The 19,326-nt window shown below is 40.7% G+C and overlaps 1 protein-coding gene across 1 annotated transcript in view; it reads left to right on the forward strand.

Annotated features, from left to right (window-relative positions):
- cnih3 (cornichon family AMPA receptor auxiliary protein 3) overlaps positions 1-6,938 on the forward strand; it is a 74,288-nt gene extending 67,350 nt beyond the window's left edge. The window contains 1 exon segment of the mRNA XM_047574269.1: positions 5,274-6,938. Coding sequence (XP_047430225.1) covers positions 5,274-5,278 — 5 coding nt within the window. The 3' untranslated portion in view covers positions 5,279-6,938.
- Positions 6,939-19,326: the final 12,388 nt, after the last annotated feature.

The following is a 19,326-nucleotide window of genomic DNA, read 5'->3' on the forward strand; positions in this document are numbered from 1 at the left end:
TCGGTGTATTTCTAAACTGTTCTGAACTCGCACACAAGCAGGAAGTAAATGTCATGTGTTTCTCATGATGATGAAATGGGGCCTCCTGATTAGTTACTTAACTTACTTCAGGGTTCAGTAAAATCAAAACTAATGTACCAGGCTGCTCATATAGCTCCTCACTGAAAGTTGTTGCTATATACCTGCTGTACGGTAATAGACTTGGTGATTCAAATGTCATGGTAATTCTTTGAAATGTTAGCCCAGGCTATAAAGATCACACCTCAGTCGTGGAAATGGTTGTTCATATGATCTTAGTATTCACAAATGTAATTTAGGAGATGAACTTTAACTGCGTAGGTGGAGGTTATTACAGCTACAGAGAACGTCCAAATGAAATGTTGTTTGTTCGTTTTGTTGAAGGTGGTTGAATTGGAAGTGAAGCAGCCTGAAACCTGCTCTATGGAACTTGTGTTTTTATTTTCCTTCATCCACCACTCCCCAAATCCAGAAGCACTCGCCTGCATCATTGACCTAAACATTCCTTCAAAACCTCGCAATAAATCTCACTGACACACACACGCACACACTGGCCCGAAAACCCTGTGTGCGGTATTCACATAATGCAATTGTGCATGCCCTCACAGACTGATGAACACATAGCCCCACCTGAGCGCTCACCTCCACACCTGGGTGACGGGTGATTGAAAATCCTTTTCGGATGCTCAGTGAAGCCTGCCCGGTGCAGATGATCCGCAGCAATTACTCTCAAACTTGTGATTTTGTCCATCAGGGACCAGCAGGGGGACAGACGCACAGGCTCAAAGGGAGTCGAGCAGACTTAAATCTCACTGAACTGAGTTTAACCGAGGTCAAGGGTTAAATAAATAAACCGAATAATTAGAAACCAGTAAAATGCTTCGTGATTAAGCTAATGTACCTAGCATGACAGCTCATCTTCTGCCTTGGCCCCAGGTGAGCTCCGTGCTGTCTCACCCTCCGCTGTGTTTCCTCCTGACACTGGGCAGTAATGAACCCGTGCCTGACTAACAGAGTCCCCTTCGCAGTGTGACCTCGACCTCTACCCTCCAGCCCTTTGCCTTCTATCCTCACCACTCTCCTCCTGAACCTGTGCTTTCTGTCGCAGGGATGCTGTGTGGAATGTGCTGCACCCCAGTAACAAAATACCTTTCTGTCCTTGCAAGATGAATACAGGTTTTCTATCTCTCCTTGTCTTGGGTTTTACCCCTGTGGTCCAAAAAGATTGGTCCGTGGCATGTTGTTGGATGCTGCTACCTATTTTATTTTATTTTATTTTATTTTTTTTAAAGATCTAACCCTCTATTTGGTCGTGAATGCCTTCTTAACTTTCTTCTTGGGGCATGACAATCTGGTCCCTGTGTTTGCTCACACACACACACACACGCATGTGAGGTTAACCCCGGCTCATTAACTAGGCAGATGTTAAAATCTAATGGAACATGAAATAAGCGACAGCTGTTTCTAAAGCATTGCACTTGATATAAAATAGCTCCAGCAGACAGTGATGGGCCTCCCCTGCTTCATAACTGCCGCATCAATCCTGTATTTATAGAACTCATCCTGCAAATAAATTACAAATGAGTTTATTTCTAACATTTTTGTAGTACTAGGGCAGAGCAACCAAGTCAGAATTGCGAGTACACATTTTATTTTAACTGGAGTAATTTTCATTGAAGCAGAAGAACCCGTGTTCACAGCCTGTTGGTTCTTATATCTAAACATTCAATGAATAGTATGTAAAGTTTATCACTCTCTCTCCTTTACATTTGGATTTTCACAGCCAGAGCAGAGCACCAGCTTAGAGCAACGTTCTTCTTTATAGTGTACAGGTTTTGGTAGCTTGGTTAAGGGAGCTTCATTTTTATTGTCACAATAACAAACACGCTACTGATTAATGGGGTGAAACCTGACCCGTCCATCCACCCTGACCTCCCTGTGCAGGGTTTTGTGACTTCATTAATTATTGAACTTCCTCCATTTATCTGACGTACTTAATTGTGGCAGCAACATAAATATACAGTATAGCTTTGGGGAATTTGCTACTACCGTTTCATGTGTTTGCTATAGGTTACCTCACAATAGAATATAATTACTATAGGTCGCTATAAGCTGCCGTGCACATGACCTTTGTTGTTGTGTTTTATGAGATATGCTCATTTGCACATTCGCTGGGAGATACTATTCCTTTCTTCAAGAGTGAAGGAACAAAACAAACATACAGTAATAATAGCTTATGTGCTTCTTACTTTAGATTTTATGCTTGAGTCAAAAATTTAGGAAAAGAGAAAAAGGGTCTTGGACCATGCACACATTTTTATTCGTATGACCAGGTTGTGAATGATTTCTTTCATGCTAGAAGTCAATATATCAGTATTTTAAGCACATTGATATCAAGTTGTATCTTTAGTCTTTTAATATTTAATTTAGCGCTCATTTGCCCCATTAGTGTCTTGTACGTGATGTATTTAAAATAAAAAATATCTCTTGAACAGGATCAGGAACAGGGGTGTGCATCATTAATCATCAACAGCTAATTAAGGACAACTAATTTTTCCAAACATCAGTAGATGTAGAGTAGGTTCAAACAAGGCTCATTTTGTACGGTATCCTCAGGATCAAAATAAAGTCTTCATCTTTGATTACCAGCGGTACACATCACCTCCTCCCCCTCCTCCACTAAAGGAGGTGAAGCTTATGACCTATACTGCAGCCAGTCACCAGGGGGAGCTCTACTTGCTTTGGCTTCACTTTCAAGTAGCAGTTCCTTTGTCCATCTTTATATTATACAGTATGATTTTTAATTAGTACTTCGTATGTACACCTGTTCATTTTGTTTTCAAGTTGTCTTCAGGTTGTTCATAGACTGTAGATTTCTGCCGTCTCATAAAAATAAATCGAATTCACTACTTAAACTATGATCATGAAAAGCAGATTCTCTAAAATATTCTAATGAAATGCAATTCATAAACTGCTAAATACTGATGAATACTTATTCACAAAATTAATAATAATAAATAATATTTATAATATACTATATATGTATATAATACAACAAATGAAAAATAAAGTATAATAAAAGCATAATAAAATAATTTAATCACAACCTTATACTGTAACAAATATGGAGGGGAAATTTTAAAACAGGTATTCCAATACCATGCAAGGCAGCACTAATTGGAGTTTAAATAATTCAATATCACCTCATTAACACGAGTTGTTCCTGTCTAATAAGGTGTCAGGTAAAGACCATGTGTTCAACATTAGTCTAGATCGTATTTCCTGTTATGAGGTCAAATTGCAAATTTCTCATACAGGTCCAGCCCTCCTGACTGGTAACAGGTGACAACAATGTACCAAAACCTGCTGGAGTAAAGCAAAGGCAGACATTATTTGAAAAAGAACTATCAAGGAAGTCAAAATATGATCGGCTTTCCTTGAAATAAAGACACTGTGACAAATAATACAAAATATTTAGCAGGTAAAACTGAATGCAGCATTCCTGCTTGCTACTGGTTGTCATGTCAAGTCATATTTTGGCATACGTTATGTTTGGTTAATAATTAGTCTGATATGTGTCTTCAAATTACAGACACAACACTTTCACAATGTACCCACTAATGAAGCACTTCTCAGGGGTTTTACTGGGAGGAGGTCGAGTCTCTCTCTCTCTCAGTACTAGTTACTGTCAGTGAGGTGCTGATCTGTTCTCGTCAAGTCACAGCTCAACGAGACCAGTGTCAAATACCCAACTGAGATATGTGCTGTGGTTGTTCTTCCATGCAGCCCTTCATTACTGTCTTTTTTTCAGGTAAACATTGCAGATCTCTTTCTCTTTGAGGCCACATGAGCCTGTAGTACTGTAAGTCCATTGCGCTGGGACAGGAGATCATCATCGGTGTCGGCAGTCGACTTACACTTGCAGCCTTCGTCCGCAAATGTGTGCTTGCTTGTCATTGCATTGCATGACACTCATCAGTTTTTGCTTCTTTTTTTCTTTTATTGTGCTTTGTGCAGCAACTTTTAAAACACAAGGCTTTTTAGAAATAGAACTGACACAAACATGCCAGGAAGGATTGTTGTTCTTACATTTTTAGGTCATGGTAAAAACCTAAAAATGGGAACTTCTGATGTGGAATTTAGAGAAATGCAACGAAAAGATTTACACAACTATTGCGACGTGAATTTAACAGGTCAAATATGCAACCTCCTTTTAGACCCGGCAATTTATTCTAGTTGTAGTTCCAGGTATAGATCTGTTCATGCACTGCTAGTTATATTTATATAAACTCATTGTCTTCATCAAATATTGACAAGAATGTTGGAAAGTTAGCATTTTAGTATTAGTTTTAGTATTATCATCCACCTAGATCAGACCAGACACCCCCATCCCATAACAATGACACTCCTTGATGGCAGCAGCCATCCCCAGCAGGATCCAGCCTGATACTGACAAACACACATGGACCAAAACAATGCAAAAAACAAATTGAGGTTTCCAAATTCACTAGATTCTAAACTGATCAAGTATCTGTGAGATGATCCCAGAGGCCCCTCCCCTCAACCCATAGGACCCAAAGGCCCCCATAAGCAACATTCTGTTACCAGACACCACAGGACACCCTCAGAAGGCCCATGTCCATTCTCTGATTGAGTGTCAACTGCTTTGGAAGCACAAGGAAGACCTGCAATATTAGGAAGGTGGTCATAATGTTATGCCTGATTGAATGTAACAGGGAAAATGACCAGACGATTTCTTATTGTTACAAAAACACAACAGTTATAGGAGCACGTTAAAAACCCAAATAACAACACATTCCAAAGTGCGAGCCCAACTGAAATAACACTGACGGCCAGCAGTACTGCTGAAACCCTCAAGATAAAGGCTGTGAGCCTCCAAACTTCAATCTACAACCTTGCAAATGCTGCATTAGTCTGAATGATGCAGACTATGGCATTACATAATTTGCAGTGAGAGGACAAATAAGTCCAAAAACGGAGTTTTCATCTCAAACAGACTCTCAAAAGGACAATAGCGTGGAGATGAATCACCCAGAAAACTAACTACGGAACAATGAGGTCCACGCACACGTGCACGCATGAATACTCAAATGGTTTGTCTGAATGCGTCAAAACAGGCCATTAGATGATTTAAATTGCTATATAAGTTATACTTTGTCACTTCCTGTGTGATTATCCAATCACAGAAGTGTCGACTCACATCCTGTTTCCTGTGTCTTCTTCTTGTGTTTCAGTATGATCTACTCCTTGGTTACCTCATAACAACCGATTTCACAGCAACTGGGGAGAGATTTTGCACCTCTGGATACATTTGATATCGCAGACTGCTTATCTAGAATTGAGAGATGAGACATTTAAAACAGAAGAAGAAAGTTCAAATTGAAAACTTTTTTTTTGTTTTTTTGCTGTGAAGCCAAACAATGAACTGAAGTGGAGTTGGAGCCTGTTCCCCGCTTCATCCCATGAAGAAGAAAGGACATGTTTTATCCTCGGCTGTACATAAAAACTGAAGACTAAAACTACTGTTTACAGTTTGACTGCTCATAGCGAGACCCAAGTTAATCACTGCCTGGCCAACGTTTGTACCACACACACGCATAATACACACAACCACAGCCTCCTCTGGAGTGCTACCGTACCTGCTGTACAGTAGCGGTGGTAGCCCAGAGGGTGAAGAGCACAGTAGCGTTTGCACAGTTCGTCTCAGGCACAGTACGGTGAAACACTGTCCAGCCCAGCACCCTCACCCACGCCCAGTCACGACTCCTCCTCCTCCTCCTCCTCCTCCTCCTCCCCCTCCTCGACGTCTCACCAACCGTAGCTTCACAGGTGAGTCCAGAACAAGGGATAGACGGATGAGCGGATGGAAGGATGACACTGTACAGAAATGAGGAAGGAGCTCAGGGCGGTAGTTCTTGATGTTCTCCCCCTGGAAAACACACTTGGTCTGAGGCCTGTGGGATTTTCTTTCTAACATTATGTGAATGGCTTTTGTGACGTGTGCATTTTGGTGTATTCTTTAAACAAAAGTCATTTCTAATTGATCTACGGCAAAGGTATATTCTATACTTCAAATGCCTTCTTAGTGTTGTCCTAGTGTCGTTCTGTCGTGGGAAACATTTCTAAAACTCCAACTAGAAACTGAAACCTGTCGAAGCTTTTATAGTAGAGGAGCACACATACTTTGCACAACTAGTGTCTTTGATCTTGCACAATATTCGCAATATTTGGCTATAGAGATAATTGATGATAGCGTAGCCACAGGGGTGAAGGTCTTCCAACATGTAAAGAACTACGTAGTCCAGTTTGAAGACAGGGAAACAATGTGAATCTTTTTTTTTTTTTAGCTCTCTTTACACCATGGACCAAAATGTTGTCTTTTCACTATTTAAATGGATTTATTTATGTCTATACGTGAGCCAGTGATGACTCACCTCCACGTGTTATCGGGGACGTGAATAAAGCAGAAGATTGGAAAGGTGCCTAGTATTAATATTTTTTGTTTATCCCTGATTTGAGTAAAAGCAACTGTAGCAAAAGATATAAGTTATATTTGAGAGTAGAGAACCATGTCGTGGTGATTCCCACAAAGATACAGACTGCCATCGTTGCGGCTGGAATGAATTCAGACACTTCAGCAGTGCAAGCGCTTGAACCTGCACCTTCTATGTGTAGCACTATTTTCTAAACACCGGCCACTCTTTAAAGCTTCACCACCATCTTCTCTCGGTGAGCCTCACTCACATAAGCCGCAGCCTAAGGGCCGGATAGGAATTCCCCTGTTCTTGTGGTATTCTCTTATTATAACTTGAGCATTTTCTATCCTTACTGTGTATGTATGTGACCAACCAAGCGGAATTTAGATATTGTTTATGAAATAAAGTATTTTAAAATCTAAAGTATTCCTCATATTCTTTTAATAAAATTCATGGTATGTATTACTATATTGTAATGCAGCAATATTCAAAACAAGGCCAGGGGCGCACCGCCAAGATAGGCTAACTGAGCATTTGTTTGCAGCCTTGAGAAATAAAAATAAGTAAGAGTGTCCTGAGATGACTATTCCCAGATGGGAAAACCACATACATGTCTGCCTAGGCCCTGAGAACCTTGAATCACCATTGCCCAACGCACCTCTTTGTGTGTACTGCATATCATATTTGACGTACACTGTGAACATTAAATCTAACAAGAAGTTAGTCACTAGTATAAATAAACAATGTAATGTATTTACTTTAGTATCAAAGTAATCACAAGAGAAAAAAATGTTGATGGGCAGATTTTGAAATAAAGAATAAATAGCTTTTCATTTTACCAGTGGAACATTTTGCTTCTCCACAAAAAGGCATAGCCCATTAGAAGTATCCGATTGTCTCAACAGTCTAAACAGTTTCCAGCATTTGCTCTGACCATTTCAGACCACTGTCTGATAAAAGCTTTACAGCTTTAATAAAGCTGTTCCTTGTGCTGGAGATGTAGTGCCATAGACATGTCATCCTAAATATGGTGTTCCTCAAGGAAGTGAGGTAGGTGAAGCTTACTTCCCTGAGGAACCGTTCCAGGTGAGGAAGCCACGTAGAACTTTCCTGACTCACTACACAGTGTTTGTGGGAGAATGTTGGTCTGGAGCATAGACTGTATATAAAAGTAGACAGGAGTCGCCCCGTCAAGGATCTGGCCAATCAAATCATTTGGTTGGGCTTTTCTGCTGGAATGCAGTTAAGACTAACAGTGACGTGGTCATGGGGTCCTCATCTTAGTGCCTCTGCGTTGGTTTTGTTTAGAACAAAATGAGTGTAGCAGGAGGTTTAGATTCAGCTATCACATTTGTTGTAAAAGATTTAAAACAGCAAATAAAGAATTTGTCCATTCATATTCCACATCATTTGTTGCCATGTGTGCCCAGATGTGTGTAGAGGTATTTTTTGTCCCTGTATCTTTTGAAATATGCTCCATAATGAAATTTAATTGGTCTGTTACCAGACCTTTCTTGATACACACTTCCTGTGGGCAGCATTATTGTTTATCACAAAGTCACATATCACAGCAACGCAGATGATACACCATTTTATATCTCTGTTTTACCAGATAGAGCCAGTTCATTGAATTCTCTTACTGAGTTAAATATATCAATGAGGATCACATTTTGGGGGGTAAAATTGATCAGTAAACATGGATTCTGTGTCAGTGTGTTGTGGTTTATCCTAATAAATAGTTACATCATTTACAGACCTGGGAGTGAAATTGTATCTATCATAGATAGATAGATAGATAGATGACAGTTGAATGTGTGTCTTTCCAAACTGTAGCAGACAGGCCCTGACAGATTGGTGACAGCATGTCTTCCCAGGATGCACCTGGGTGCTGTCCTCACCACTGCCAGATATTTCATCATAATTATACCAGGCACACACTGCTGACCTTTTGGCCTCTCATCATGTGTGTGTATTTTTGCAGACTGGCAGGGATGGGTTTGGATTAGACCTACCTCCCCTTACTGCACCTCCTCTCCTCACCTCCCTCTGCTTCTGTTCTCTCCTCCAAATCCTCGTCAGGATTCAGCCCCCCTCTTAAAGCTGTGAAATGACATTGAGCTCTTGTCCTGTGGCTCTGGCACACTGCGCGCAGTCGTCTGGAACCTGAGGTTTGCCTGTAAAACTCTGCTTTTCCAAACTTTTCACAGCAAGGGAGCCAATTTTAATCTCGCTCTGCATGAGACTGAAGCTCGCTGATGCATATTGCTCCTTTTCGTATGAGAAGGCCAAGCAGAAATAGGCTGCCTGACTCACAGGCAGTTTCGACACATAGTTTTCTAAACTGTGAAGATAGGACAGTGATTCAGCATCGGTACTCGACTGGCATTGGACATTGGACACAGGAGAGCTGCACCTGTTCTAGGTCAGTGGTTTTCTGAAGTGGCACACTGAGACCTGACATTCAACGCATTTTCTCCAACCAAAAAATGTATTTTAGCTTTCAGATGCCAAAATAGGTGAGTGAGTTATGATCACCTGGAATTAAAACTTCAGGATGTTATCTTGACAGTCAGAAAAATATCCCTTGAGCTGACAATGGGTTATGAAATATAAAACTAAGACTAGGCTTTTAATCTCTCATCATAATTATTGCCAGGCATTGTTCTGATGAGATAATCTGAGACTTGTGTGATGAATGAGAGCAATACAGATCACTATCACTATCATTAGTGATTGACTACTCTAAGGCATTAATTTCCAAAACAGTTGTGACTCATCAGAGAATGGACGTGGGTCTTCTGAGGTTGTCCTGTGGTGTCTGGAAACAGAATGTTGTCAGTGGGTCCTATGGGTGTAGGGGAGGGTTCCCAGGGAGATGGATTCTTGTTTTTTTTGTTGTTTGTTTGTTTGTTTTACCATATCACCAAACTTTTCTTTTCCCCTGCACTTCCTTCACCTTTTTTTTCACGGCTTCCCCCTGCGAAACCTTTGTCTTCAGACTCAGAGTGGGAGAGAACAGCTGGGGGTGGCAGATGCAGCTAAGGATTATGGGTTTGGATACGTTCGACTGGTTGTGCCGTCCCGCAGAGGTGGACGGGAAGCCTGTCAGCATCCTGTGAGCTTCAGGATGTTGCATGCTGTCAAACTGCATTACCCACAACACCGCTGGTGAGAGGAAGATGATATCACCTGCCTGCCATTTCAGTGAGTCTTTTCGGGCCATGCGGTTCTGACAGTTCAGAAATGACGGGTAGTTTAGTTGAAATGTGACACAGTAGGTGATGGCAGTCCTTTACAGGTGTATGTGCGTGTCTTTAGAGGTTGTGAGCTGAAGGTTCTCCATACTTTTGAAAGAACCAATTTTTAAATTACAGAACTAACATGAAAATTACAGAATTGCTCTTGTTCATTTTGACTCTGCTTGTGCACATCCCTCTCACTCAATACTCTTCCTAATTCCTTTTAATCACAGTGTATTTCTGTGTTTACCTATTCTTTTTCTTATTCCACTTGTCCCATCCATCAGTGTAAGGCTTTAACTGTTTACAGAGCTGAAGAAGAAAAGCGTAAGCTCTGAATGAACACAAATGAATTACATGTAATCCATGGATTTGTAATCAATCATGGAACATTTGTTTGTTGTAGGTGGCAATCTCCTCTGTTCATTCAACCGCGTTGGTTCTAACTTCTCAGCCGCATAGTTCCCACATTCTGCCAGGCTCGGCCCTCTTCTGTAAAAGGTTGAGTTAGTTTGTTTCCAAGAATTACAACTACAACCCAGCAATTGCATTTGGGCTTTTTGCTGAGGACATACTGACATATCCTTGTAGTTAATGATGGTTAGTCCTTCTAGTTCCCACTAGTTCTACATTCAACACATACAGTATATCAATGACAGGCTAAATGTGTTATAAGTATACATGTATGCTTCAGGTTTCATTAAATAGTATGCGTTTGTGTATATGTATTCAAGAAAATTACTAATTTATAAAGATCTTTGACCTGCAAAACTATTTGAACACAGAAATATTTCAATTCTGAGATATATGGCTCCATATTCACATATGTGTGAAATACAGGATAAGCAGGACTCTGGCTCATTTAACATACAAATCATAAATGATAAAACATTGTTAACTCACTCTTTGAAAAAGTACTTTCTAATTAAATTATGTATTAGATGTCTAAAAATCTGCACTGATTAAGATACAATAAAAGTGGAGAAGAGACAAATTAGCCAAATTATTTAATTTTTTTTCCTGTGTCTGCAGACTTAGCTATTCTTACTTCTTTGCCCACTTGTGGACCACTGAATGCACATTCAAAACTACAGATTCCATCAGGATAACAGGACGACTTTAGTACATTTGTTTCTTCCAGTAGTTTAAAGATTGTCTCAGTTGAAACTTGAATAGCCTGGAGAGATTCTGATTGCACGGAAAAATGGGAACGATGTGACAGCGGGCTGTCCTTCCTTCTCTTTCACTTGTGTTTCTAACTTATTTTTTTCTAGCCAGTTCATTCTCCTCCAGCTTTCAGTTCTTTCACTAAATTGTTTTGATCTGCGGCTGTCTGAGTTCCCTGTTATTTGAACCAACTTATTATCATATACCTCAAATTTCTTAAATGTTTATATGAAACCTATTCTCTTCTCATTTAGGACTTATGAAATGACTTTAGAAACATTTGAACGTGTTGAAATGTACATAAGCAATTTCCCCCTCCAGGTAACACAACTTGTTTTCTGCTACACCACATAACAACGCGCAACTTTATACACCGAGATGAGATGAGGCCATCTGAAAATGGAAAGGTTTGCAACTCCTTCCACTGTAATGTCAGAGAGGTCTGCAAATAAACTCACATTTAAAGAGTCCATACACTTTGCAGCCTCTGGCTCAGGCTCCAGCGATGCGGAAGATTCAGCATTTACTGCCATTTGCACTGTATAAATCCTCCATTTGATGCTTCGGTGTGACAGAAAAGAATACTTCTCCCTGAAGAGTTTCTTAGCACTGAAAAATAGTGGGCACAGATTAGCATTCCTTTACATAATAAAATGTTAAAGTGTGCATCACACAAGTGATTTAGTTTTCCATCAGGGTCATTGGCAATGCATCTGTTTCCCAAGAGACATGAAAAGTATGTCAGCTGATTACACTGCTCAACACCAGTAAGCTGCATACTGTATGTTAAGGTCCTGGAGTCTTTTGTAGAAGATTTAAATGTTTTCATATATCACAATGCATTTGTTGCAGAGAAAAATTAACTGTTTAAGCCAAGTATTCCTTGTTATTTAATTATTGCTGGACCTGGTCAACACCTTGTGATGTCGTGGAGGTGGTAACAGCTCTGGCAACCTTCTTCAATGGGTATACCCGAAAGGTACAAGCACGAAATCAATTGGAGGTTTTCCATTAAGCCATATAAAGTATCTCAGTGCCAGGGTGAAAACATGAGAGCAGGCCCAGCATGATTGAAAACAGTATAATACCTCTTTCGTAGGTTTGACCTCCCGCTGTGAGAGCTGCGTGTCTGTTTTTTTGTCCCTCTCATATATCATTCCGTCATCATTACACATTTCACAGATAAACAATGGACAGCATGTTTTTTTTTTTTTTAACACTTTCAGTTTGTTGTTGACTTGAAGAATGGACCAGTCAAACCCTTGCTCTTTCAAAAGGCTGCTGATATTTGAATAAATCACTGTGTCCTGCGCAGAGCCCTATATGTGCTGCCAAATCGCCTCTTCTCTCCAGATGCAGAGCAGCTTGCGGATCTCGTAGTCTTTTTTTTTATTATTATTATTTATTTCATTAGAACAATGCACATTAATCAACATATCAGCAAAAAAGGATCAATATAAATATGCCGGAGTTAGCATAGCTGCTAAATTTCATCCGCTGTCCTAAGGCAGGTATCTTAAAAAAACATACAGACAATACATTGTGACAAATAGAGAAAACTTGTAAAAATCTTCTTACACAAAAAGTAGCACACTGCCAAGATCATTAAAAAAAAGTGTGGGATATCGCTATACAAGCTGTATATAAACAGTGGCACATGTTTTCCTCAATTGGTGCAATTTCCCAAACATGATGTAGGACTAATTCACCTATGCGTTTCCATTAACGATCATGTGACAACACATTTGATTTGTTTGATTTAATAAACAAAAAAAGAACAAAAATCTCTGCCATTCAGAGATTGGTCTTTATGGGAGTAGACTTTAAAACTTTACTCTGTTTTTGAGCTGGAGCTTCTACAGCGATACAGTCTGACAGGCTGTTAAGTGACAAAATCATAATGTGACAGGCAGAAACATCAATGTCAGAGCGAAAAACCCGGGTCGAGGTGGCATTCCTGTTCACATCGCATCTGAGCCCATAAAATCATGGGTTGATTGATGTGAAAGGGGCTTAATACTTGAAAAACATACATGTAGAGAACCTGAGTGCAGACCATAGTAACATCCCTGAGCAGGGTACAGTTATCATCACAATGGCAGACTTCCAAGGAAAGTTACTGGAGAGCACCAGGCCCCGACATGAAGCTGCTGAGGGATGAGACCCACCCTGAATGGTTGGCTAAAGGCCATAAAGTCCTGATCCTGATGGATCGTCAGAAGAGACTAGTCCCATTCAACTACAGCCAATATCCTACCTCTGCACGGAACAGAAGCTTCTGTCAGGCATCACAGCTAATAGGACGAGTAGGCATGTGGCTCAGTAGATTAGTGGTGCCAAGAAGGGAATTCGTAAGGCCACAGTAGCAAAGCACCAGCTACTAGCAGATAAAGCACTCTTCTGAGACTGTAGGACCAGGCAGACAAACTTGTGCCTGTGCCAACCTGCCTGGATTGACTACAAGAAAGGTTCACACATAGATCCTGGAATGTTTGAAGCTGTGCAACATAACCAGGACTCTAAGAGCCTTCATCAAGAACTCAGTGGGGCTCTGGAAAACAACAGGCCAAGAGACCAGCTTCAACATCAGATATTGAGAACTATAAGTACTTTGGGATCTTGCAGGTAAATTGGAACTATAGAGACACCATGAGGAGAGCAGCTACATACTGGAGTACCTGCAGAGAGGAAGGCACGTCCGAGAATGGGAGTTGAATGGGAAGACTGGACATCCAGACACTGACAAACTGGGGATGACAGGCAAACATGACTTAGTGGTGGTGGACAAACAGCAGAACTGTAGTGACAGATGCAGCAATCCCCAGTGACAGCAACATCAGGAAGAATTAACACGAGAAGCTTGGTCTGAAAGAAGAACTAAAAAGGCTGTGGAAGTGTTATTATTTAAATGTCATTTTACTTTTTATATTCACTGCGTTAAATGTAATAAAGAGTTTTGACATTTGACTTTATTATATTCAGTCCAGTTATTTCTTCCTTTCTGCTGCTTTTCCACGTGATGGATGAGCACAGACTGAATGATGAAAAGATTCATTTTTATTATTGAATAAAAGTTTATTGTGTTGTAAATCAAGATATACAGTGCAATTAATGAAGGCTTATACATCGTATTACAAGTGTGTGAGCTATGCCCAAGATGGTGCACGTAGCTCAGTTAGACACAGATGCTGGGCTCTCTGTGGGAGTGCTAATTACCAAAGATATGTTCTTCTCCTTGATGCTGAGCTGACCTTCAACACTGTTGCATTAACCACGAGGCTGCCAGAGCTCACACCGGCTCCCACACACTCTGACACACAAGTACTGCTGACAAATACCATTACACTCACACTGTGGTTGAGGAGCTGTTTGTCCATGGCCTTTAACGCTGAAACAGCTTTAGACACAAGGCCCTTCCTTTCCAACTGCCTCTAGCTCAAGGCTAAAAGCTGAATGTGGACTTGAGGGGGGAAATAGTAATGGTCATACTTAACATTTAGCCATATTTGTGTTCACGTTTTGAAATGAAAATGAAATGGTGCCCAGGTCTTAAACTGATTTTCTTAAACTTTCTAATCAAAATCTGAACATTTTGAAAACAGTCTACAAATAGCTGTCATGACTTTGGGTTTTATTGTAGTTTGCTGGCCTACTTACTCTGTTTGAATTTGTCTGTATCTTTGTGGCTACTTTCACCTACCTAGTCAGTGATTTGTATATACCAGTCTCTCCTTCGTTGAGTCTTAAGTTCATCTGTGAATCCTAGCTGTGTGTCTGATTTGTGATTGGCCCCTTTTCTGTGGTGTGCATTGTGTCAGCTTATTCGTAAATCTTCTGATCTTTTGATTTTCAAATCTGTGTGTTGCTTTTAAATCGGAGCTTTGGAACAAGCCTAAGGTCTAAGGGGATGAGGCAAAAACTCTCGCCTACACAGACAAGGTCAGTTGATCACTATTGTGACCAAGGAAACATTGCAGTACACATTTCTAAAGAATACACTTAGACCACCTGCAAATGTGGCCTGAGCAATCAGATCCCGTCCTATCTTTAACGCAGGCCTTTTTTATACCTCTTGATCATGTAGATCAAGGGGGGAGGTCCAAGGAGGCCTAGAGTATCGCTGGATCAGCATTTCATTTGTTAAATGTTAAGTTACTTTATATTAAGTCTAGACAGACTGACTCATTATTTATGCTTGTATAGCATAAATAATGCGACCCATAGTAATAAGTAAGAGCAGACAGGACATTGGTGGGATTTGCAGAGTTACGGCAATACAATTTATTTGCTTTGTTTTCTAAAGCACTTCATTATCAGATAGAGTTGTGAACACATTTACCCATAGAAGAAATACATAAAACCAGTGGCAAGACTTCTCGCAATGCGAGTTATTAATCTCTGCATTGAGTGTTGTTTTATCTGCAACTGCAACCTCAGCAGAATCCACGGCCACCAAAATAAAGGCTGTTTCATTAGATTTTTTTTTTTTTTTTTTTTTTTTGCAGTATCTTATATCATATACAATATAATCACACCATGGCATTAGGGTTCTTGTGCTATGTTGTCTCACGAGAGATATGGATGTCAGTTGCAAATGCAGCATTGAATGAACCGGTTCATTGTTTTTCACAAACTGGAGGTGCATACTCATTGGTCTGGTCTCAGCCTTCACTTTTAATGTGTTCTGTGTCTGTCATTGTTGCTGATCAGATCCACTTGTTTCTAGTATTTCTGTGACCATTCTATGTGCCTGCCCACTTTATTTCATGTCGTACCACAAATGCCATGAGTCACACACGTGTACGTTTCTAAAGACAAACACACATCCAATGTAAACAATGTGTTTACATGTGAACTCAACAACCTGCACGCAAATCCACATACTGCAAAGGAGGGCAAATACACTATGACACTAAAATCACAACATAAATCACCTGACTCATTCAAAACTGGATTGTTTGTGTATGTTTTTGGATAATATAAGAACGGGATTTTGGTATATTGCTTTGATAAATCACCCACATAGCTATTTATTTGCTTATGTGGCACCATTATGAGAAACCTGCGAGTGGGTGAGTTGTAAAAAGGTTTTCTGGACTTTAAAAACACTGACGCTGAGCTATATTGACACAAGAGGCTGTGCTATTGGGAAGAGGAACCTACAATTTAAATCAAGGGCAGTTATGACAGTGGTTTAACTTGCTTTACCATAGCTGCACACCTATCTTCAACTCTGGACTAGGGGATGACGTCACAAATAAACACACAGTAATACTTACTACAGAATCTGTATTCTGGACATGAATACATGATGAGAACAGACAGCCCATGCGCTACATACTGTAGCTGATTTTCAGCCTCCTTCTCTCTGTTCCCACAGGGCGTTTGGGGAAGTTGTTAACCGACTGTTAGGAGGATTTGGATCGTTCCTCTGTTAGCGTTAGTGGATGTCTTCTCAGATGAGTGTGTATTGCAGTAGCAGTTTCCACACATTTAATGAAGCGCTACTAGTTTGGTGCAACGACCCACTGTCGTCCATGTCGTTAATGTCACATGATCAGTGATTAGTCGACGTGATGCCTCAAGCGACATGGCAGAGCAGTTAAGTCAACAAACCGACTAGTCACTTAGTCTGTACAACCCTTACCCTGGATGCTGTTTTATGTAGTTTTTTTATTTTTGGGAGATGCTAAAATTCTACCTGGCTGCTGGGTGTCTCTCCATTTCAGACTGCAGACGTGGGTGGTAGTGTTGTGGAGGTTTACTTGTTAACAAAGAGTCCCGGGGCCGAATCAGACAGCAGGGATCCAAAAATAGACCCTACAACCCAAACTGTAACGATGAAACTTTCCCTGTGTGTGTTGTTTCATGTGTCTGTGTGTTAGTTGCTCCCTGGAGAGTCAGTCAGAAGGGTGGATAAAGAGAGGTGGACTGCAGCAGTTCACACGGTAACACGTTTGGCGTCTCAGATCGTCAGGGAAAATCCCCAAGGGGAAAGTGACTGACAAACACTCACCTCTTTCTCAGCCTCCTACCAGTCATTTTCCAGTTGCTCGTGTGAAGCTGAGGCGTGGGGTCAGCCATTGTGGACTACTGCGAGGATAGGACAATAAATAAATTAGAATTTATGTTATTTGTGTATTAAAACACAATTGTGCATTTTAGTATTGAAATGTGGGAGCCAAATGTGAGCGCAGAGGACCTACAGCAGAAGGATTAGCAAACGAGAAGTGAATTTTAATTAAACTATGGCTTGGTGAGTACAAAGGGTTCTGCAGGGGAGAAAGGGGAAGTCCAACAAGATGATCCAACAAAAGGACAATGCAACCAGAAGAATCCAAGGAACGAGCAGGGAGAACGGCAGGGACACAGGTGCTGAAAACTGCAGAGAAACAGACAAAAGACAGAGACAAGGCTATGAACATGGGGTTTGATGGGATAATGAGACACAGGTGAGACTGCCGAGAGAAAAGCACCCAATCATCAGGGAGGGAGAAGAACAGGAGGTAAAACAAAAGTTGTGACAATTCAATGTTCTGCTGGGAAACTTTTGGACCTGGTATTCATGTGAACAATACTTAGACATGTAGCACCCACCTAGACCAGACCCAGTAACCCCAACCCATAGCAATGACACTCCTTGATGGCAGCAGCCACCCCCAGCAGGATGCAGCCTGACACAGATACATACACAAAAACACTTTAGGATCAACTCAAACTTGAAGAACAGCACAAGGTGTTGACCTGGCCTCCAGATTCACTAGATCCCAAACTGATCAAGTATCTGTGGGATGATCCACAGAGGCCCCTCCCCTCAACCCAGAGGACTCCCACTAACAACATTATGTTACCAGACACCACAGGACACCCTCAGAAGGTACATGTTGTATACTGTTTTGGAGGCACAAGGGCCATAATGTTATGCCTGATCAGTATTCAAAGTTTTCAAATCCAGAGCTTGATAAATTTTCAATGCCTAGTAAAGGCTACTAAACCAAGAACTCTTGCTTTCCACTTCCACCTACACAATATTAAGAAGGTAGTCATAATGTTATGCCTGATTGGTGCAACTACTGAACAGCTATAACTTTTGTTAATTAAACACAACCTGTGTGAGGTAGAATAGAAATAGACATCCTGGTTGAATATACACTGAACATTATATCAGCTGATGTCCTTCCAAGAAGACAGTGAATGTTTTAATCAATAGCAACAATAAAAAAACATAAAGGGGGGTCTCTTTTGATAAAGTCATACTGTGACGTCATCACGTTTGATGGAGAGAGTGTGCTTATAATAGGAAACTGCACAAAGAAAAAAAATAAAGATAAATCCTTGCTCCCCTCTCCACGCTAAAAGTGCTGTTGGCTATAACGGGATTAAAATGATAATTTGTGGCATGATACCAATCTAATTAATGTGTGAATGAATACCAGAAAAGATAAAGCACAGCATGAACAACAAAATAAACAGGCAACCTCTGGACCAAACTGCACTAAAAGGTTGTGAGACCAAACTAATATTAGAAAACATAGTAGGCAATGACGAGCAAAAACACAAGGCCACACCTGCAAACTGAAAACATTGAGATACATGAGTTTGCCAGACCATGATTTCAACATGTTCAACATCATAAATGGTCCACTAAACTGAACTGAAATAAACAGGTACTTCAAAAACTGGTAATGGAAATGCAGCTAGTGACTTGAGTTCGATTTCTATGTTACGTCAAACAGGGTGAACTGACTGGGATGAGCTGCAGGTGTGTGTGAGGGAGAACAAGCCACAAGTAGGTCGGCCCCGCCGCCTAAGTGCAACAGGGGAAAAAAGGAAAAACACAAGCACAAGGAGAAAACACAAATACCCACTGCCCATCGTAACAAAGCCTAATAGTTCCTTTCAGTAATATCCTAATGGTAGCATCACCTGTTGATAATAAAAAATGTCACTCTCAGCTATGGAGTTCAGATGAAAACATTTTTTTAATTAGTACCAATATATAGTCCCGATCCTCCACTAGCTCAGTGGCTAGCAGTCCAACCTTTCACCTGTGTAGGCCCGATGAAGACACAATAATAAATAAAAATGTACAACATTTCTGAAACAGACACACATATACAGTCACATGCAAACACACCGTCTCCGGAATCATGAGACGTCTGAGCTCTTAGGAGTTTTTAGGTAACCTATTTTGAGCAGGGATTTGAGTGTGTGTGCAGTGATTCAGTGACTGTCTTATATTGAATGTTTACAGTGTGAGCCAGACCTCAGCATTTACTAAACCTCCAGTTTGTCAGGCAGTGGGTTACATGCATTCTGTGATGTGGGATTACAGTAATCTGAAGACAACAAGAACGAAAGGCTAAAGCTCTCCTCGCGGGCCCTAGAGGCTGCAATTATTACTC

The sequence above is a fragment of the Mugil cephalus genome, chromosome 21 (genome assembly GCF_022458985.1).
Source record: "Mugil cephalus isolate CIBA_MC_2020 chromosome 21, CIBA_Mcephalus_1.1, whole genome shotgun sequence".
Taxonomy (NCBI): Eukaryota; Metazoa; Chordata; class Actinopteri; order Mugiliformes; family Mugilidae; genus Mugil; species Mugil cephalus.